Consider the following 16136-nt stretch of genomic DNA (forward strand, 5'->3'; position numbering starts at 1 on the left):
TGTTCCATTGGCAAGCCCCTGCTTATCTTGGGAGTCTCTAACACTGGCATTACACACTAGATTAATAGCTAAAGACTCAGAGTTTATAAATCATTTGACAGTGGGGTGAGTGTGTCCATGTCCAAGTGAATGACAGAGGTCATTGGCTCATCCGGCGGCACAGACTGTTCTCAGGGCGTGTTCTGTTCAGGTTCTTAATGCCACATCCATCACCTCGCTCCAGCTCTTTCTCATGTGGCTGAATTAGAAATACTTGGAAGAGGAGAAAAGAGGCTTTGCATTTTGAGAAGGCACCTGCTGTTTCTGACCTCTCCTTGCATACCTAGCTGTCCTTCCTGAGTGTGATGGTGAAAGGTACCTCTGCTCCCTCCTTCATCTCCCCAACACTTCTATTGACTGGCTTGTTTGGAAAGAAGGCCCAAGCCATCCTCTACTATCTGGAAAGTACAAGAGCTGGAGAGCAGATAAACTAAAATTCAAGATTCCTGAGAGCTGCTTAAACCCAATGCACTGAGGCACAATTCATCACCCCTGGAACTCTACCATATAAAGTGTCCGTCAGGCAGCAATGTAGAAGATGTATGCATTGTGAAATATCTCCCACTTCAAGACAAATTTAAGGATATGGAATAAGAGGCAGGAATCCCCCTGAGGTTTGTGTGACTCTCTCTCTCCATTGTTATATCAAAGTTTGATGGCCTCTCCCTCTGTATGTAAGTTGTCTGCACCTTGCCTCCATTGAAAAAGAAAAATGTAGCTCTCTCTTGTTGAAACACCTTTCTAGGCATTAAGTTCTATTCAGATGGAGTGTTGTCTGCTGGAGGCATTACTCTGTAGCTCTGTTGACTGATATACACTAGAGATGCAAAGTTTGGATCCAAACTTCCTCAATATTCAGATGCTAGGGCTGTTCACATCTGGGCTTTGAGTTCTTATTAGCAGTGTCATAGTTTTGTTCAGTCTCCGCCTGAAGCTCTCGGAAGGTAGTATTGCCTGAGGCTATGAGCTTGCCAACATTAGCAGTAGCAAACCAACACAAAGGACGGTAAGCAGTGAAGCCTATATTTACAAATGGGCTAACGATTATGTGTGCGGAATGGGATTAGGGATAACATTTTCAAAAGGGCCTAAGTGATGTGATGTTTTTCAAAATGATTTCGGCGCTACGGGGCATAAATCCCATTGACTTTCTACCCTGTAGTTACCCTTAGGTCTGCATGGTGCCTCCTGGAGGTACTAAAGCAAGAAATGTACCTAAGTAGAACTATCTATTTAGAGTCAAACAAAGCTGAGCAATTGTATTTTGCAGGCTTTACTAAACATTTAGTCAGTCCAGGTCTGGGTGGGTTCCCCACCTCCTTCTCCCCTCACATTGGGTATCACTCTGTGATCCATGACCCCAAAGCAAACATCAGTTAAAATGGCTAAGTTTCACCTGCTTCTGCACATAAACATTTGACCCTAAAATGCATTGTATTATTCCAATTCATAGCAACACACCTTCCACCACTGGGCCTATGTAACCGAAAGGGCCAGAAGTATAATTTGTTGATTTAAATAGAGAGAAAGATTGGTCTTGTGGCTATTGCACCAGCGTGGGACTCAGGGAGATCTGGTTGGAATTCCTGGCTCTGCCACAGACTTCCTGTGTGACCTTGGTCACATACTTAAAGTTAAATATGTTCTTAAGTGCTTTGTTGTATCAGGGCTTATAATTCTCTCTGCCTCCTATTTCCCATCTGCTTTTGCCCTCCCACTTCCTGGATCCCAATAGGATTTCCCATCTGCAAAATGGAGATAAATCTGCTTTTACCTTCCTATTTTCCTCTTTTGTCTATTTAAATGATAAGCTCTTCAGAGGTTGTACTGTTCGTACAGCATCTAGCGCGATGGGTTTTATCTGCTGGGGAGTCTAGGTGCTGATTGATATTGAATACTAAATGAAAACTTAGCTGCTCTAGGAAACTTCACAGCCCCCAGAAGACAACTATGCAGCCTGCCTAGCACATTGTAATGTAGACCCTGCTTACTGCTGCCTGCTGGCATTCCAGTTTCCTGTAGATGCTCCAGGGTTTTCCTCACTTGTCTGTAACTGGCATTGTCAGTAAAAGGGAGTTTCAAAGATTTAACTAATTGGCTAAATGTAGCTTTTCCTGTCAGGGTGAATTAGGGAAACCTCTTAGTCCGGGCAAGATGGAGCTTTCCTGGTCTGTTCCTGAATGCAGGGGCAGTTTCACCTTTTCAGGTCAGATGTTGATGAAATGTTTAGTGATGGATTAACCAGGTGCTTGCTGTGAGGGAGATTTCCCTGCTGGACTCCTGGGTTGCTGGTGACAGAGAACTGCTGGGAAGAAACTACGATACTCCAAACAGTGCTGTGGCCATGCGAGTACTGGCAGGCTGCATTGCTGGGGGTCCAGGCTTCCCTGCCTGAGCTGCAGAGCTGTGAGAAGGCAGGCTGGAGCTAGCAGGGGATTCCATCCATTTCAATGACCACTCCCACAAGTACAGTGCCAGGTGACTGGAAAAGGATAGGGGGGGCGGAGAGGGATGGAATACAACAAGAGATTTGAAAGACCTGCTTGTCTCTGAGGAGAGACTGCCTTATAACTGTATGCAACAGCTGGATGAGCAAATGTGTCCGCTATTGACTAACTCCTTGGGAGTGGCCTAAGTGCTCGGCCCAGCTCAGTTCTGGTTCTAGTCTGTCTTTGATGCTAGACTTGCGGGGCCTAGGGAGATGGGGCTTCGGATTAGAGTGATCACACATCCCGCTTTGGCCAGGACCATTCCTTTTTTAAGCCCTGTCCCCACTGCCCCAACTTTTTTTTTTTTGGCAAAACTGAGCCTTTGTCCAAAAAGTGGGGTGCGGTGCGGAGGGACTTGCGGAGATGTGGGGCAAGTGGAGATGACAGCCCTGTACAAGGGGGGAAGGCAGGGTTCCAGCGACTGGGCAACCACCTCGTGCGGGAGAAAGGAGGGCCTCGGACGAGCGGCTGGGAGTGTTCCCTTTTCCCTTTGGAAAATATGATCACACTAGTTAGGGTAGCAGAAGAGTACCGCACACTTAGCATATCCGGTTCATAGCGAGAGCGCCTCATTTCACTCAATGACTATTCTTTGGGCCACTTAAAGGCTGCTGTGATGAGTGCCAAAGGGCAGTGGGCCCCACTCTTCTGAGCCTGTGTCATGTTTCAAGCAGAGTCGCTGAGTGGTGGGCCTCGAACCCTTAGAATCTCTCTGAAGACAGCATCACCAAGATGCTCCTTCCGTTTCTTTGAGAATTTCTGGTTTGTCATCTGGTTTCCTTCTCAACAGATAGGTGTTCTGACAGGGCATCACTCTGTGCTGCCGAGAGATGCAGAATTCGCACTGCTCCATTTTCAGTGTGAACTTGTAGTTTCCAGAGGTGCAAAAATAGACACTCTCCACCATTGCTGGGGTTTGATTCACCCCTGGCCTGCTGCTCCCCCTGTTTTCAGCTTCCCCAGGAAAAGAGAATAATGGTCCCAATGAGGACAAGGCCAACCCTCAACTCAGACACTCTGCCTGGGGACAGTTTTTGTGTCTCCATATTGATTGATTGCAGTGGGGGAGGTTTAGGTTGGATATTAGGAAAAACTTTTTCACTAGGAGGGTGGTGAAACACTGGAATGCGTTACCTAGGGAGGTGGTAGAATCTCCTTCCTTAGAAGTTTTTAAGGTCAGGTTTGACAAAGCCCTGGCTGGGATGATTTAATTGGGGATTGGTCCTGCTTTGAGCAGGGGGTTGGACTAGATGACCTCCTGAGGTCCCTTCCAACCCTGATATTCTATGATTAATTTGTAAGGAAAACAAGATTGTCTTTCTGCAGCACAGCAAGGATGCTGGAGAAAGCTCTGGCATTTCAGCCATCTGTAGATTAGCTCCTTTGTCCACCTACTGTAACTGGTTTCTGTGCAGATTATAAGGGGGAAGGGACTTGTGGAGAAATGAGATCATGGTCCAAGGAACACAAGGAGCTCATTCTGACTTTGTGAGCATAGTGCTGAGCCTGACTGTCACAGAAAGTCATTGGGGCCAAGAATTTAACAAGACTCAAAGAGGGATTGGACATTTATATGGATAACAGGAATGGCCAGAGTTGTCATAACTGTTGGACATCGGGATGAGACCTAATGTGGGGGGAGGGTCAGATTATCCCACATCTGCTGCTGCGCCATCTCTTCTTGCACCTTTCTCTGAAGCAGCTGGGACTGGCCATTGTGGGAGAGAGGAGACTGCATTAGATGGACCTCGGGTCTCATCCATTCTGGCAATTTCTATGTCCCTATCAGGTTGGGGGCAATTCTAGGGTGTTGATCATGGTGATAAATTACAAATAACTCCCCAAGGGTGAAACGTGTCTCCATCTGCCCGTCTGTCTCTTTCTGTTATCATCGTGACCCCTCAGAGCAGAGAAGATGCCTGCCCCTCTGTAGGTCTGAACGTCTCGGATCTCCCTCCCCTCACGACCATCCAAGCAGAGTAATGTTACTTACGTTCCTTGTAGCAGCTTCTTTTCTTTCCAACATCCAGCAGAGCAGTGTGGCTCTGTCTGAGATCCAGCCACCTTCATGGTTCCAAGGGGTCAATTTCCCTCCGGATGCTGTTTTTTCTTTGTTTGTGCTTGTTTCTCTAGGGAATTCGGACAGGAAAGTGATGGATGGATGTGTGAAGTCATGAGTTTGGGGAGGGGAATTCTCAGCCTAACAGGGTGGTTATTGTTTCTTGGTAGCCCAGAGAAGGCGAAAACTCAGTTCACAGAGCTGGACAGTTTGACTTAAAGCACAAGCTGCCTGGCTGCTTGTCCCTTTGTCACCCATTTCCCCAAGTGAAGTACAAATACTGCACTGTTTCATGATCCAGAACAGTTCAAAGAGCAGAGGCGGGCTAAGCAAAAGGGAGGAAAATGGGAATCCAGTGACAGAAGGTTTGCCATTACACCCAGGGAGGCTTTGGTGAACCTTTCTACATGTGGATTTGTATGCTGTCAGTCAAAGGGTGTGTCTACACTTTGAGCTTGAGGCGTCCTTTCCAGGTTAGGGAAATGTCTCGATCCAAGCTAGGAGCCATACAGCTCGCTGAATGTAGCAGCGTGGGCAGTGGTTTTGCTGTTCCCATTTGATGCACAGTGACTGTTCTAGAGAGCAGATTCGGTATACTTTAAACTGTGTCTTATGGGCATGCACTATGGTTATTTGGTCTCGGGTCTGTTCAGCATAACTGAGTTTGCCAAACACAGTAGAAGTTTTTGCATTATTTTATATTGTCAGTGTTTGCTGTAATAATTTGGCTGTCTTTCCTATACATCTTCTGCTATTACACTGCCTCTCTTTGTGAGTCTCTCTCTCTCTCTCCCCTGCTGTCACACTGTAGTTGCTTTGCTAACATATTGGCCCCTGTTATTACATTTGGCTCTCAGTTTGCATCTCGATTAAGCAAATTGGCTCCTATTTTCTCTATTTCCACTTTGGCCTGGTGTCTGAATTCCTTTCACCATAACATATACACCACAAAGCAATGTTAGAATTATTTATGCTGCAGTAGTGCCTAGAGGCCCAGTCAAGATCAGGGCTCCATTGTGGACATGGCACACGTTGGTGTGGTCTCTTGATCTGTCTTTTTATTCCTACCTGCCACCCCTCTGCCTGTTGTATGTCAGTGTCACAGAACTTACTCTTGGACTAGGATAGGGATGGGGGTGGGGGAAGAGTTCCACTGAGATCAGCTTCAGTGCTATCTAGGGATTTTCCACTGTGCACAAATGATGCTTTTCTGTTATACCCCTGAAGAATAAGCACATCTCTTTTTAGTCTTGAGCATGATTTCCAGGACGATAACTGTCACGTGCATGCTTTTGTGTAGGTTCTCCGCTAACCATGTTCAGCCTCCTCATATGTTTGAACATCTATAGATGCATGGAGCTGTATTCATCCCCCGGCACCTGGCTTTCTCATGCATATACACGCCTTGAAAGGTTCCTGTGTACACTTGGACCTGAGAGGTTTCATCAAAACATACTTAAGCACAAATGACTGGCCATCTGACCACACATGTACAACTGGTCATGCTACATGCCCCTACCCATTTCATATATACATGAATACCTGGTCATGTTCATAGCAGTTCTCTAAGCAGCAGGTAACTATAATAAAATGCCTGAAACACCTATCATTAATGAGAAGCTAACCCATGGCACTTTATTAAATACGTCCAATTCCAAGTTGCCTTTATGCATCTGTTTGGGCTCACATTGTGCATCTTATAGCTTTGATGACTTGACTTCAACAGCGACATGACCATGGATGTGAATAACAGGGAGTGGTATGCAAAGAGTTCAAATTGTATCATGTAGGGGACGATGGGAGAGCTTGACTCTTCAGAAGGAAGAGCCATGATGTGAATAAATTCAGATTTCAGGGTCTGTCCCAGCAAGATTACCATAGTCATTAAGGTCTGAAAATGAAGCCGTTCCTGACCTCTGGCCTGTCTTTCTCCTCTGGCTCTCATTTTGGGCTTAATGTTGGCTAGATAGAAATAAAAATAACATAAATGCACTGCCCAATACATGATGAGAAATTAAATAAATTGGCGGGAGGGGGGAGAACAAAACTAAAAAGTGGCTCCATTGAGCCTGGGAATCAGCTGAAACACCCATCTAAGCAAGACCTGTGGCTAAAGGAAGAACTCTTCTAATGGGCTTCAAGAGTTCTGAAGCTAGGGTTGCTGTTGCTTTACTTTTGGGTGAGCCTTCTACCCTACATGCAGTAGGATGAATCCTGCAGCAAGGAGCCCTATAACGAGAGATGAACCTTGACTCCAAGACGAATGTTAGAAACAGTCTAACAAGCCCAAGCTTTAAACCCTTGGGAACCACAGCCATGCTGTACATACCCACCTTCCTAAGCATTCATCTGGTTGTTGAGTGCCAGCATCCCAAGGGTTAAGAGCAAGAGGAGAATTAAATATGGCTATGGACAGAGAAATCAACACACCCCCCCACACACACACAAGCAGGGCTCCCTCCACCTATCTCCTCTTCTGTTTCAGAGTAGCAGCCGTGTTAGTCTGCATTCGCAAAAAGAAAAGGAGTACTTGTGGCACCTGAGAGACTAAAAATAAATAAATAAATAAATAAATAGGTTAGTCTCTCAGGTGCCACAAGTACTCCTTTTCTTTCTCCTCTTCTGTGTTACTGAAGCTACTCAGGGTGAAAGGCAGGGAGGATGGATCCAATGGATCAGACAGGTGAAGGGTAGGAGAAGTGTAGCTGCTTCGTTTTTTGGAGAAAGCCCAAGAGCTCAGCCCCCTGAGCATGCAAAATGTGCACTGGGGAGGTGGGAGAGGTCAGGCTGCACAGTGGAAGCTGGGATCACACCCAACCCCCAGTAGACAACTCCCTGTTAGCAGCACAAGGGGGACACCTGCTGTTCACTTTTGCTGTGTAACTCTCTCTCTCGGTCCCCCAGGGTGCCAGAGGTCCTGATGGACCAGTGGGGGAGCCAGGGTCAAGAGGTGTTAAGGTAAGTTCTAACAGGAGTGCTAGTTCTGACGGGTCTGCTCTTGAGCATGCTATGAGGCTCCCCTTTAGGCCCTGGGAAAATCAGGATGTCTCCCACCACCACCACCTCCTCGCTGCCTCTCGCCCTTCATGGTGTATCCTCAAGTCAATTTAAATAGCTCTAGCTCCATCAGCACCAAGCACTGAGTCCAGCCAGTGCCAGTTAGCTCAGCCAGCATTCCTCTGTGCAGAGCAGAGAGGAGCGCCCCACACTGGTGGCAGAGCCCAGCTGCCAAGAGCCAACACTCGCTCACATCAAGGCACCTTAAAAGCAACCAGCATGATTTTGTATGGCACCAGCTGTCCCCCAGCACACAACCACCTAGCTTCTTCCCTGCATCAGGTTCCTAGCACATGGCTCTGCTCAGTGGGAGACCAGTGGAAATGTCTATTCCCTGGTCTCCCAAAAGCCTTTCCATTTGGGGAGGAAGGGTGGGGATCCGAGGGAAGAATGCTGTCTAAATTCATCCAGAAGTTATTCATTTGGTAGAAATACAGTCTCAGAGATAATAAAGGTTCCAGCTGTTCGGTTAAAGTGAAGGGGGGGCTGTAAGGTAGCTCAGGGCTTGTTTACACACAAAGTTGTGCCACTTTACACCAGTTGCACCCCCCCACGGGCACAGCTGTTGCAGTATATAGGTGCTTATACCAGGATAGCTTATTTCCATATGGGAAAGGAAATAAGCTATATCAGCATAAAACACATTTAAACCAGTATAACTGAGCCTACGCTATAGGGGTTATGCTAATTTAACTATATTGGTAAAAAAAAAAAAAATCACACCCTCTAACTGAAATAGTTACACCAATACAAAACTTGTAGGTAGATCTGGCCTTACCATCACCACACCCTTAAGGATTCTGACTGCACATTTCTACTGCCCACACACACACACACACACAGAGTAAGTCAAAGATATGTGGTGTCTGCTGTCTTTACAAAGTGTGTCTCCCTGCAGTGTGGTATGATCAGAGCAGAGACATTCATGGAACAGAAATCCCCCCTGCCTCCTGGTGCGAAGGGGGTCTGGCAAATGGCCTCCTGGAATAGACCTGCCCCTCATTAAGTCTGATTAAGAGAGTATCCAAGCCAGATGCTGACAAAGAACCTTCTTTTGAGGCAAGGCTGCTGAGAAAGAGAGGGATAGGGTGGTAGAGCAGCTCCCAGTATGGGTGTTTCCTTTTGGAATATGGATGGCAGCCTAGCAAGAAGGCTAGTCCAACCGATGAGCATTGAAATAGTGGCAGACTTTTCAGTTCTCTGTCATGCCTTCTTTTCTCCCAATCGTTCTTCTGCCTTATAAGACTTCTCCTGCATCCATGTCCTCTCAGCCCCTAGCTCCTCAGAGGCTCCCTTCTCAGGCAGAGCAGCAGTTAGAAAAGGAAATAATGCTTATGCTGCTGGCTCTTACCTGATCGGGTGTGTGTTGTACTATTGAGGCTCTTCCACCCCTGAATGCTGAGCACACAGCATGAAGCACCTGTGGAGTCCAAGTGCCAGCCGGCCTACCGATCAATGTGTGGCTAATGCCCTGCCCCTTCTCCACCCACAATGGCCTAGAGTTGGATGGAGAAACTTCCCCCTTTTGAACCTGATAAGTGGGGAGTCCTGAGTCACTGGGATTTCTAAGAGCAAGAAAGAGAAAAATTGGATTATGCTCCAAGCTCCTCAGCAGATGGGACTATTCCCCCATGGGAGGGGGACTTTAGGACACTAGCTAGCCCCTTTAAATGCTGGTGGGGAACCAGAAGCAAATGATTGACCCTTCCCTGGGGGATTCCAAGAGCAAGAAGGCTGGGGCATCAGGAGGAGCTAGCCAGTCAAGAGTCTCCACTGCACAGCTCATGCCAATGCCAACATGTCTTTGTCTTTTTCATTAACAGGGCCTTCAGGGGGAGCCAGGCAAACCAGGGCCCGATGGGCAGCAGGTACGTCCTCTGTGAGAGCTGGTGCTGGATGCCAAGCTGGCACTGTGCCAAACGCGACATGTATGTATACTCACGCGTGCGTGGCTCCCAGTAAAATACAGCTTTGATCGACTTCCCTGGCCAAAGCAACCGGGGCATTTCAGCACGTTCCCAACCTAATTACTGCAACCTTCTGTTTACAGGGGAAGATGGGAGAGACTGGGGAGACAGGACCACGTGGCTTCCCAGTAAGTGCCAACTACCTTCTATTCCCTTTTATAGCCTACATTTTAATTAAGGTTTTACGTTTTTTGATTCCTGCTCCAGAAGGAGAAACCTGAACAATGTCTCACAGTTCAGCCTCAGGGCCACCTCTGTGTTCCTTTTATAAAGTGTTTACGAGGTGAATCTGACATGCTGGGAGGTGTGAAAGGTGATGATGGGACAGAGCTGACCTTGGTGCTTTTTCTTATCCTAGGGTATCCAAGGACCTTCTGGACCCCAAGGAGGCAAAGGCACTCCAGGCGACCCGGCAAGTGTCTTCTCATTCCCTCTTCATCCATCTGTCCCTTTCTCTTTCCCCTCATTTCCTCCTCAGTCTTGCTTCCCCCCTACACATACACTCCTTCATTCCCATCCCTGCCTCTCCTGCTGAATCCAGCTTGATCAGGGAGGCAGCGTTAAAGGAGGGCCCAGGAAGGTTGGAAGAAGGGCAAGATCAGACCCTACAGAGGCAGAAGGGAGGCACTTAATGAGATTCAGTAGCAAGAAGGTAGAACAGAGACTGGAGTTGACTCTGGCAGGGAGGGTGGACAGAGGGGCAAGTCTGGATTTTGGGAGAGCAAGAGGGCCTGGATCAGATTAAAGATGGGAAAGTTAGCAAAGAGACTGGACCTGATTCTGACAGAGAATTGAAGGAGAAACCAAGGGAGAGTCTGGCAGGGAAGGTGGAAGAAAGAGGTCAGAATGGAAGTTTGGAAGAGGCACTGGAAAGGAAAAATGTTTTTTGCGGTCAAGGCATTGCACTGGGACTCAGGAGACCTGGGTTCAATTCTTCACTCCATCACAGACTCCCTGGGTGAACTTGGGCAGCACCTCAGCTCCTGTGTTGGTAAAACTTCCTTTTTGCCACCCTTTCTCTGTCTAGGCTATTTGCATCCGATGAAGTGAGCTGTAGCTCACGAAAGCTCATGCTCAAATAAATTGGTTAGTCTCTAAGGTGCCACAAGTACTCCTTTTCTTTTTGCTATTTAGACTGTAAGCTCTTCAAGGTCGGAGTGACTAGGTATAGCACGTAACACAATAGGGCCCTCACCTTGGGGGCAGTAGATGCTACTGTAATGATAGTAATTAGGCTAGATGCTTGCAAGAACGGGTGGAGGAGCTAACTGTCTTAGGACTGTAAGAGGTTCCACGTTAGGCTGCTCAGGAAGGCCATGGTTAGACACTCCTGAGCCTGTTAGAGGATGATCCCAGACTGGTCTGAGTCTGGGAGGATGGCCTGGATCTGGTTATGTTACTGGGAGGGGTGGAGGGAGTCAATTGAGAACCATGAGAAAATGGCAGAAAGAGAATCCAGTTCTGACTCCATTTGGATGGAAGGGTTGAAGTAGGGGTCAGGTCAGATGGATGGAATAGAAGGGGGCTGTGATTGGCGAGGGTTAGACTGTGGTGACTGAAGGAGGGATGTGCTGCAGGCTCTGAGAGTGTAGGAATGGGGGTGGGCTCGGGCTGTGTCAAGGCAGACTAGAGAAGGGAATTATTCAGACATGCTAAGGTTGCCAACTATTATCAAAAAGAAAAGGAGGACTTGTGGCACCTTAGAGACTAACAAATTTATTTGAGCATAAGCTTGCGTGAGCTACAGCTCACTTCATCAGATGCATTCAATGGAAAATACAGTGGGGAGATTTATATACGTAGAGAACATGAAACAACGGGTGTTACCATACACACTGTAACGAGAGTGATCAGGTAAGGTGAGCTACTACCAGCAGGAGAGCAGGGGCGGGGGGAAATCTTTTGTAGTGATAATCAAGGTGGGCCATTTCCAGCAGTTGACAAGAATGTCTGAGGAACAGTGGGGGGTGGAGGAGGGTGGGAATAAACATGGGGAAATAGTTTTACTTTGTGTAATGACCCATCCACTCTCAGTCTCTATTCAAGCCTAAGTTAATTGTATCCAGTTTGCAAATTAATTCCAATTCAGCAGTCTCTCGTTGGAGTCTATTTTTGAAGTTTTTTTGTTGAAGAATTGCAACTTTTAGGTCTGTAATCGAGTGACCAGAGAGATTGAAGTGTTCTCCGACGTGTTTTTGAATGTTATAATTCTTGACCTCTGATTTGTGTCCATTTATTCTTTTACGTAGAGACTGTCCAGTTTGACCAATGTACGTGACTGAGGGGCATTGCTGGCACATGATGGCATATATCACATTGGTAGATGTGCAGGTGAACGAGCCTCTGATAGTGTGGCTGATGTGATTAGGCCCTATGATGGTGTCCCCTGAATAGATATGTGAACACAGTTGGCAACCGGCTTTGTTGCAAGGATAGGTTCCTGGGTTAGAGGTTCTGTTGTGTGGTGTGTGGTTGCTGGTGAGTATTTGCTTCAGGTTGGGGGTCTGTCTGTAAGCAAGGACTGGCCTGTCTCCCAAGATCTGTGAGAGTGTTGGGTCGTCCTTCAGGATAGGTTGTCGATCCTTGACGATGTGTTGGAGAGGTTTTAGTTGGGGGCTGAAGGTGATGGCTAGTGGCGTTCTGTTATTTTCTTTGTTGGGCCTGTCTTGTAGTAGGTGACTTCTGGGTACTCTTCTGGCTCTGTCAATCTGTTTCTTCACTTCAGCAGGTGGGTATTGTAGTTGTAAGAATGCTTGATAGAGATCTTGTAGGTGTTTGTCTCTGTCTGAGGGGTTGGAGCAAATGCAGTTGTATCGTAGAGCTTGGCTGTAGACAATGGATTGTGTGGTGTGGTCTGGATGAAAGCTGGAAGCATGTAGGTAGGAATAGCAGTCAGTAGGTTTCCAGTATAGGGTGTTGTTTATGTGGCCATCACTTATTAGCACTGTAATGTCCAGGAAGTGGATCTCTTGTGTGGACTGGTCCAGGCTGAGGTTGATGGTGGGATGGAAATTGTTGAAATCATGGTGGAATTCCTCAAGGGTTTCTTTTCCATGGGTCCAGATGATGAAGATGTCATCAATATAGCACAAGTAGAGTAGGGGCATTAGGGGACGAGAGCTGAGGAAGAGTTGTTCTAAGTCAGCCATAAAAATGTTGGCATACTGTGGGGCCATGCAGGTATCCATAACAGTGCCGCTGCTTTGAAGGTATACATTGTCCCCAAATGTGAAATAGTTATGGGTGAGGACAAAGTCACATAGTTCAGCCACCAGGTTTGCTGTGACATTATCGGGGATAGTATTCCTGATGGCTTGTAGTCCATCTTTGTGTGAAATGTTGGTGTAGAGGGCTTCTACATCCATAGTGGCCAGGATGGTGTTTTCAGGAAGATCACTGATGGATTGTAGTTTCCTCAGGAAGTCAGTGGTGTCTCGAAGATAGCTGGGAGTGCTGGTAACGTAGGGCCTGAGGAGGGAGTCTACATAGCCAGACAATCCTGTTGTCAGGGTGCCAATGTCTGAGATAATGGGACGTCCAGGATTTCCAGGTTTATGGATCTTGGGTAGTAGATAGCATATCCCAGGTCGGGGTTCCAGGGGTGTGTCTGTGCGGATTTGTTCTTGTGCTTTGTCAGGGAGTTTCTTGAGTAAATGCTGTAGTTTCTTTTGGTAACCCTCAGTGGGATCAGAGGGTAATGGCTTGTAGAAAGTGGTGTTGGAGAGCTGCCTAGCAGCCTCTTGTTCATATTCCGACCTATTCATGATAATGACAGCACCTCCTTTGTCAGCCTTTTTGATTATGACGTCAGAGTTGTTTCTGAGGCTGTGGATGGCATTGTGTTCTGCACAGCTGAGGTTATGGGGCAAGTGATGCTGCTTTTCCACAATTTCAGCCCGTGCACGTCGGCGGAAGCACTCTATGTAGAAGTCCAGTCTGTTGTAAATTTGTTAGTCTCTAAGGTGCCACAAGTACTCGTTTTCTTTTTGCGAATACAGACTAACACGGCTGCTACTCTGAAACCAACTATTATCAGTTCAGCTTCAACACAGCAGCTCCCACCCAGACACAGGGAAAGTTTCTGATCCTTTGCTTGCTGCTGTTCAAGCACTTTGAGCTGCCCATTTCTGGTCTTTTGACCTCCTCTCCCATGCCTGTGTAGTGTCCATGTGATGTGGGAGGGCACTAGGGAGCGGATTGTTCTTCAGAATTGACAATGTTGCACGAAAGAGCCCTGTGTGTCTGTCTTGCAGGGACCCCAGGGATCACAGGGGCCAGCTGGACCTTTAGGAGAAATGGGACATAAGGTAGAGTATGATCTTTGCTTTTGTCTCTACAATACACCTCTCTTCTGCCCCATTCCCCCCCCTCGCTCACCTAGAACTGCACAGCTGAGCGAGGGGCAGTCTGGCTTGGTCTGCCTTCAGTAACTCTTGGGGGAAAAGGACAATGAAGGTTTCTGTGTCTTGAGAGTTTTAATGTCAGCATTAAGAGTGCAAGAGAAAAGTTACAAATACAGGCCCCATCGTCAGTCCAGACAGAACCATATTGGGCTGAACCAGACTCTGACCTGGTTACAGGTGATGCAATTCAACACATCCACACACCACCATTTAGGGTTTGTCAACCTTCCCATATCGTCCACCCAACAGATCCCAGAGCATTCTGGGAAAATCTGGGCAGCTAACCCACAGAGCGTCACCTTGGCACCAGTACTTAGGTATTTTTCCCCAGGATGCAATGCGTTTTGGCCTGCCCTCCCACCCAGAGACCTGGGAGGCAGGAGGTTGGCTAACCCTGTTACACAGATGGGCAGTCCCACCTACACAGCAGAAGGAGCATTTTTAAATCTGGCTGCAGTTTGAGAATTGTCACAACCCCATTCATGCTTTAGGAACCAGGCCCAGATCCTCAAAGGCATTTATGCATCTAACTCCCCCTGAAATAAGTAGAAGTTAGGAACCTAACTCCCTTTGAGCATCTGGGCCCATGTGTTAACTCTGTTGTGTATAGAATCATCCGTGTTACAAACTCAATAAAAATCTGTAGTGAAGAAGCCCCCAAGTCTCTTTCCCTTCCCACCCCCAGTTGCTGCTGTCTCTGCCTGGCAATCATATTATTCAGCCCAGTCTTGATATGTTCTGATTGTCAGACGCAGTCTCACCACTGTCCAAGTGAGTGGGTGGAAGAAATGCCTTTGCTTTAGAACGACATACTTTTTGCATCATTGTTACCATTAGACAAAAGTGACACTTTGCAACAAAATGAAAGGAATGGTTACTGATATTTTGTGCCCATGTTTAGGAGCACAGGAGGGCAGAAGCTTACTCAATAGAGTTTTCTCTAACCCTCCGAGCACCTGGAGACTCTCCTTCAATTCTTACCATCACAGCCGATCACCGCAGACTAGGTCACCCACTTCTAGCTCCTTGCCGTGTGTCTGTGATTGTAATATACTCAAGATGTTCACTTGGTCTCAAAAGTAGCAGCTGAGGTACCTTTTAATACAACCCACTGCAAAATGTATGAGTCATGAGATTTTCCAGTCTCCTGCCTGCTAGACTGGATGGAGTGAGCTCTCAGCGTGGTAAACCACACTAGGGATCTGGAAAGTTGCTAGGCCGCTACTGAGCTGCCCTAGGCCTTGCTTGTTCTGAAAGCACAGAGCTCCATATGATAGGATCTTGGAGGAGATAGAGCCTTTCTCTTGCACCGGAACCACTGGAAAAACCCAGGCAGTATTTCTGCTTTCACTGGAACTTGCTTTTTCTCATTGCATGACTTGCCCAATTGTTCCGAAACCTAACATGCACCCACTCACCACTACCTCCAGTTCGGAAAGCTGGAAACTGGAAACCTCCGAGAGCTCCTGCAATTACAAGATCTTGTTTCCTTTATTCCTAGCTGCAGAGAAGAGAGGGATTGTGGTCTGGAAAGCTAATACAATAAATAAATAAAAACCCCTTCAAAACTGGCAAGACCAGCTTTGCTGTGTCACCTTTGGTCTTATTTAACGGAGTCCCACTGCCTGCCCTAGCAGGAAATCGATGCAAAAAATACAACAATTAAAGTTACTCTTTCCCCTAATCCCAGGTACCAGTGGGTGCTTTGTGCAGTTGACCAGCCTAACACCTAGAGTAAGGGGCTAGACACATCCTGAAAGGGTCATGGGGAGAGAGCACAAGGAGGAGAGGTCTCTCACAGACCCCACTCTACATTACTCTTCATCGCTTTCCAGTGAAACAGTTTAATCTTTCAAGGCTCATTGGGAGAAGCTGGTTCAATTGTACCCTCACGCTCTGACAAGGGGCCTATTATCCTGGCCCCCAGCTCCTTTGTTTCATCTAATACAGTTTTTAAAATGTACAGTTTAATGATCGCAGTGAAGTTCCGATCCAGATCCAACCTTTATGCAAGGTCTGGGGTGTTCAGCCCATCACAGAGCCAGAGAAAAGGGGGTGGATGCAAAGGTCCGATCTGAATTTATGCAAAGTTATTCAAGGGAGTTTGGACCTAGGATTCCAG

At 47.1% G+C, this 16136-nt stretch overlaps 1 protein-coding gene across 1 annotated transcript in view; it reads left to right on the forward strand.

Moving 5' to 3' along the window:
* COL27A1 (collagen type XXVII alpha 1 chain) overlaps positions 1-16136 on the forward strand; it is a 244484-nt gene that overhangs the window by 167085 nt on the left and 61263 nt on the right. The window contains exons 29-33 of the mRNA XM_077836249.1: positions 7492-7545; positions 9468-9512; positions 9695-9739; positions 9970-10023; positions 13865-13918. Coding sequence (XP_077692375.1) covers positions 7492-7545; positions 9468-9512; positions 9695-9739; positions 9970-10023; positions 13865-13918 — 252 coding nt within the window. The remainder of the gene's footprint in view (positions 1-7491; positions 7546-9467; positions 9513-9694; positions 9740-9969; positions 10024-13864; positions 13919-16136) is intronic.

This window comes from Eretmochelys imbricata, chromosome 16 (assembly GCF_965152235.1).
Source record: "Eretmochelys imbricata isolate rEreImb1 chromosome 16, rEreImb1.hap1, whole genome shotgun sequence".
NCBI lineage: Eukaryota > Metazoa > Chordata > Testudines > Cheloniidae > Eretmochelys > Eretmochelys imbricata.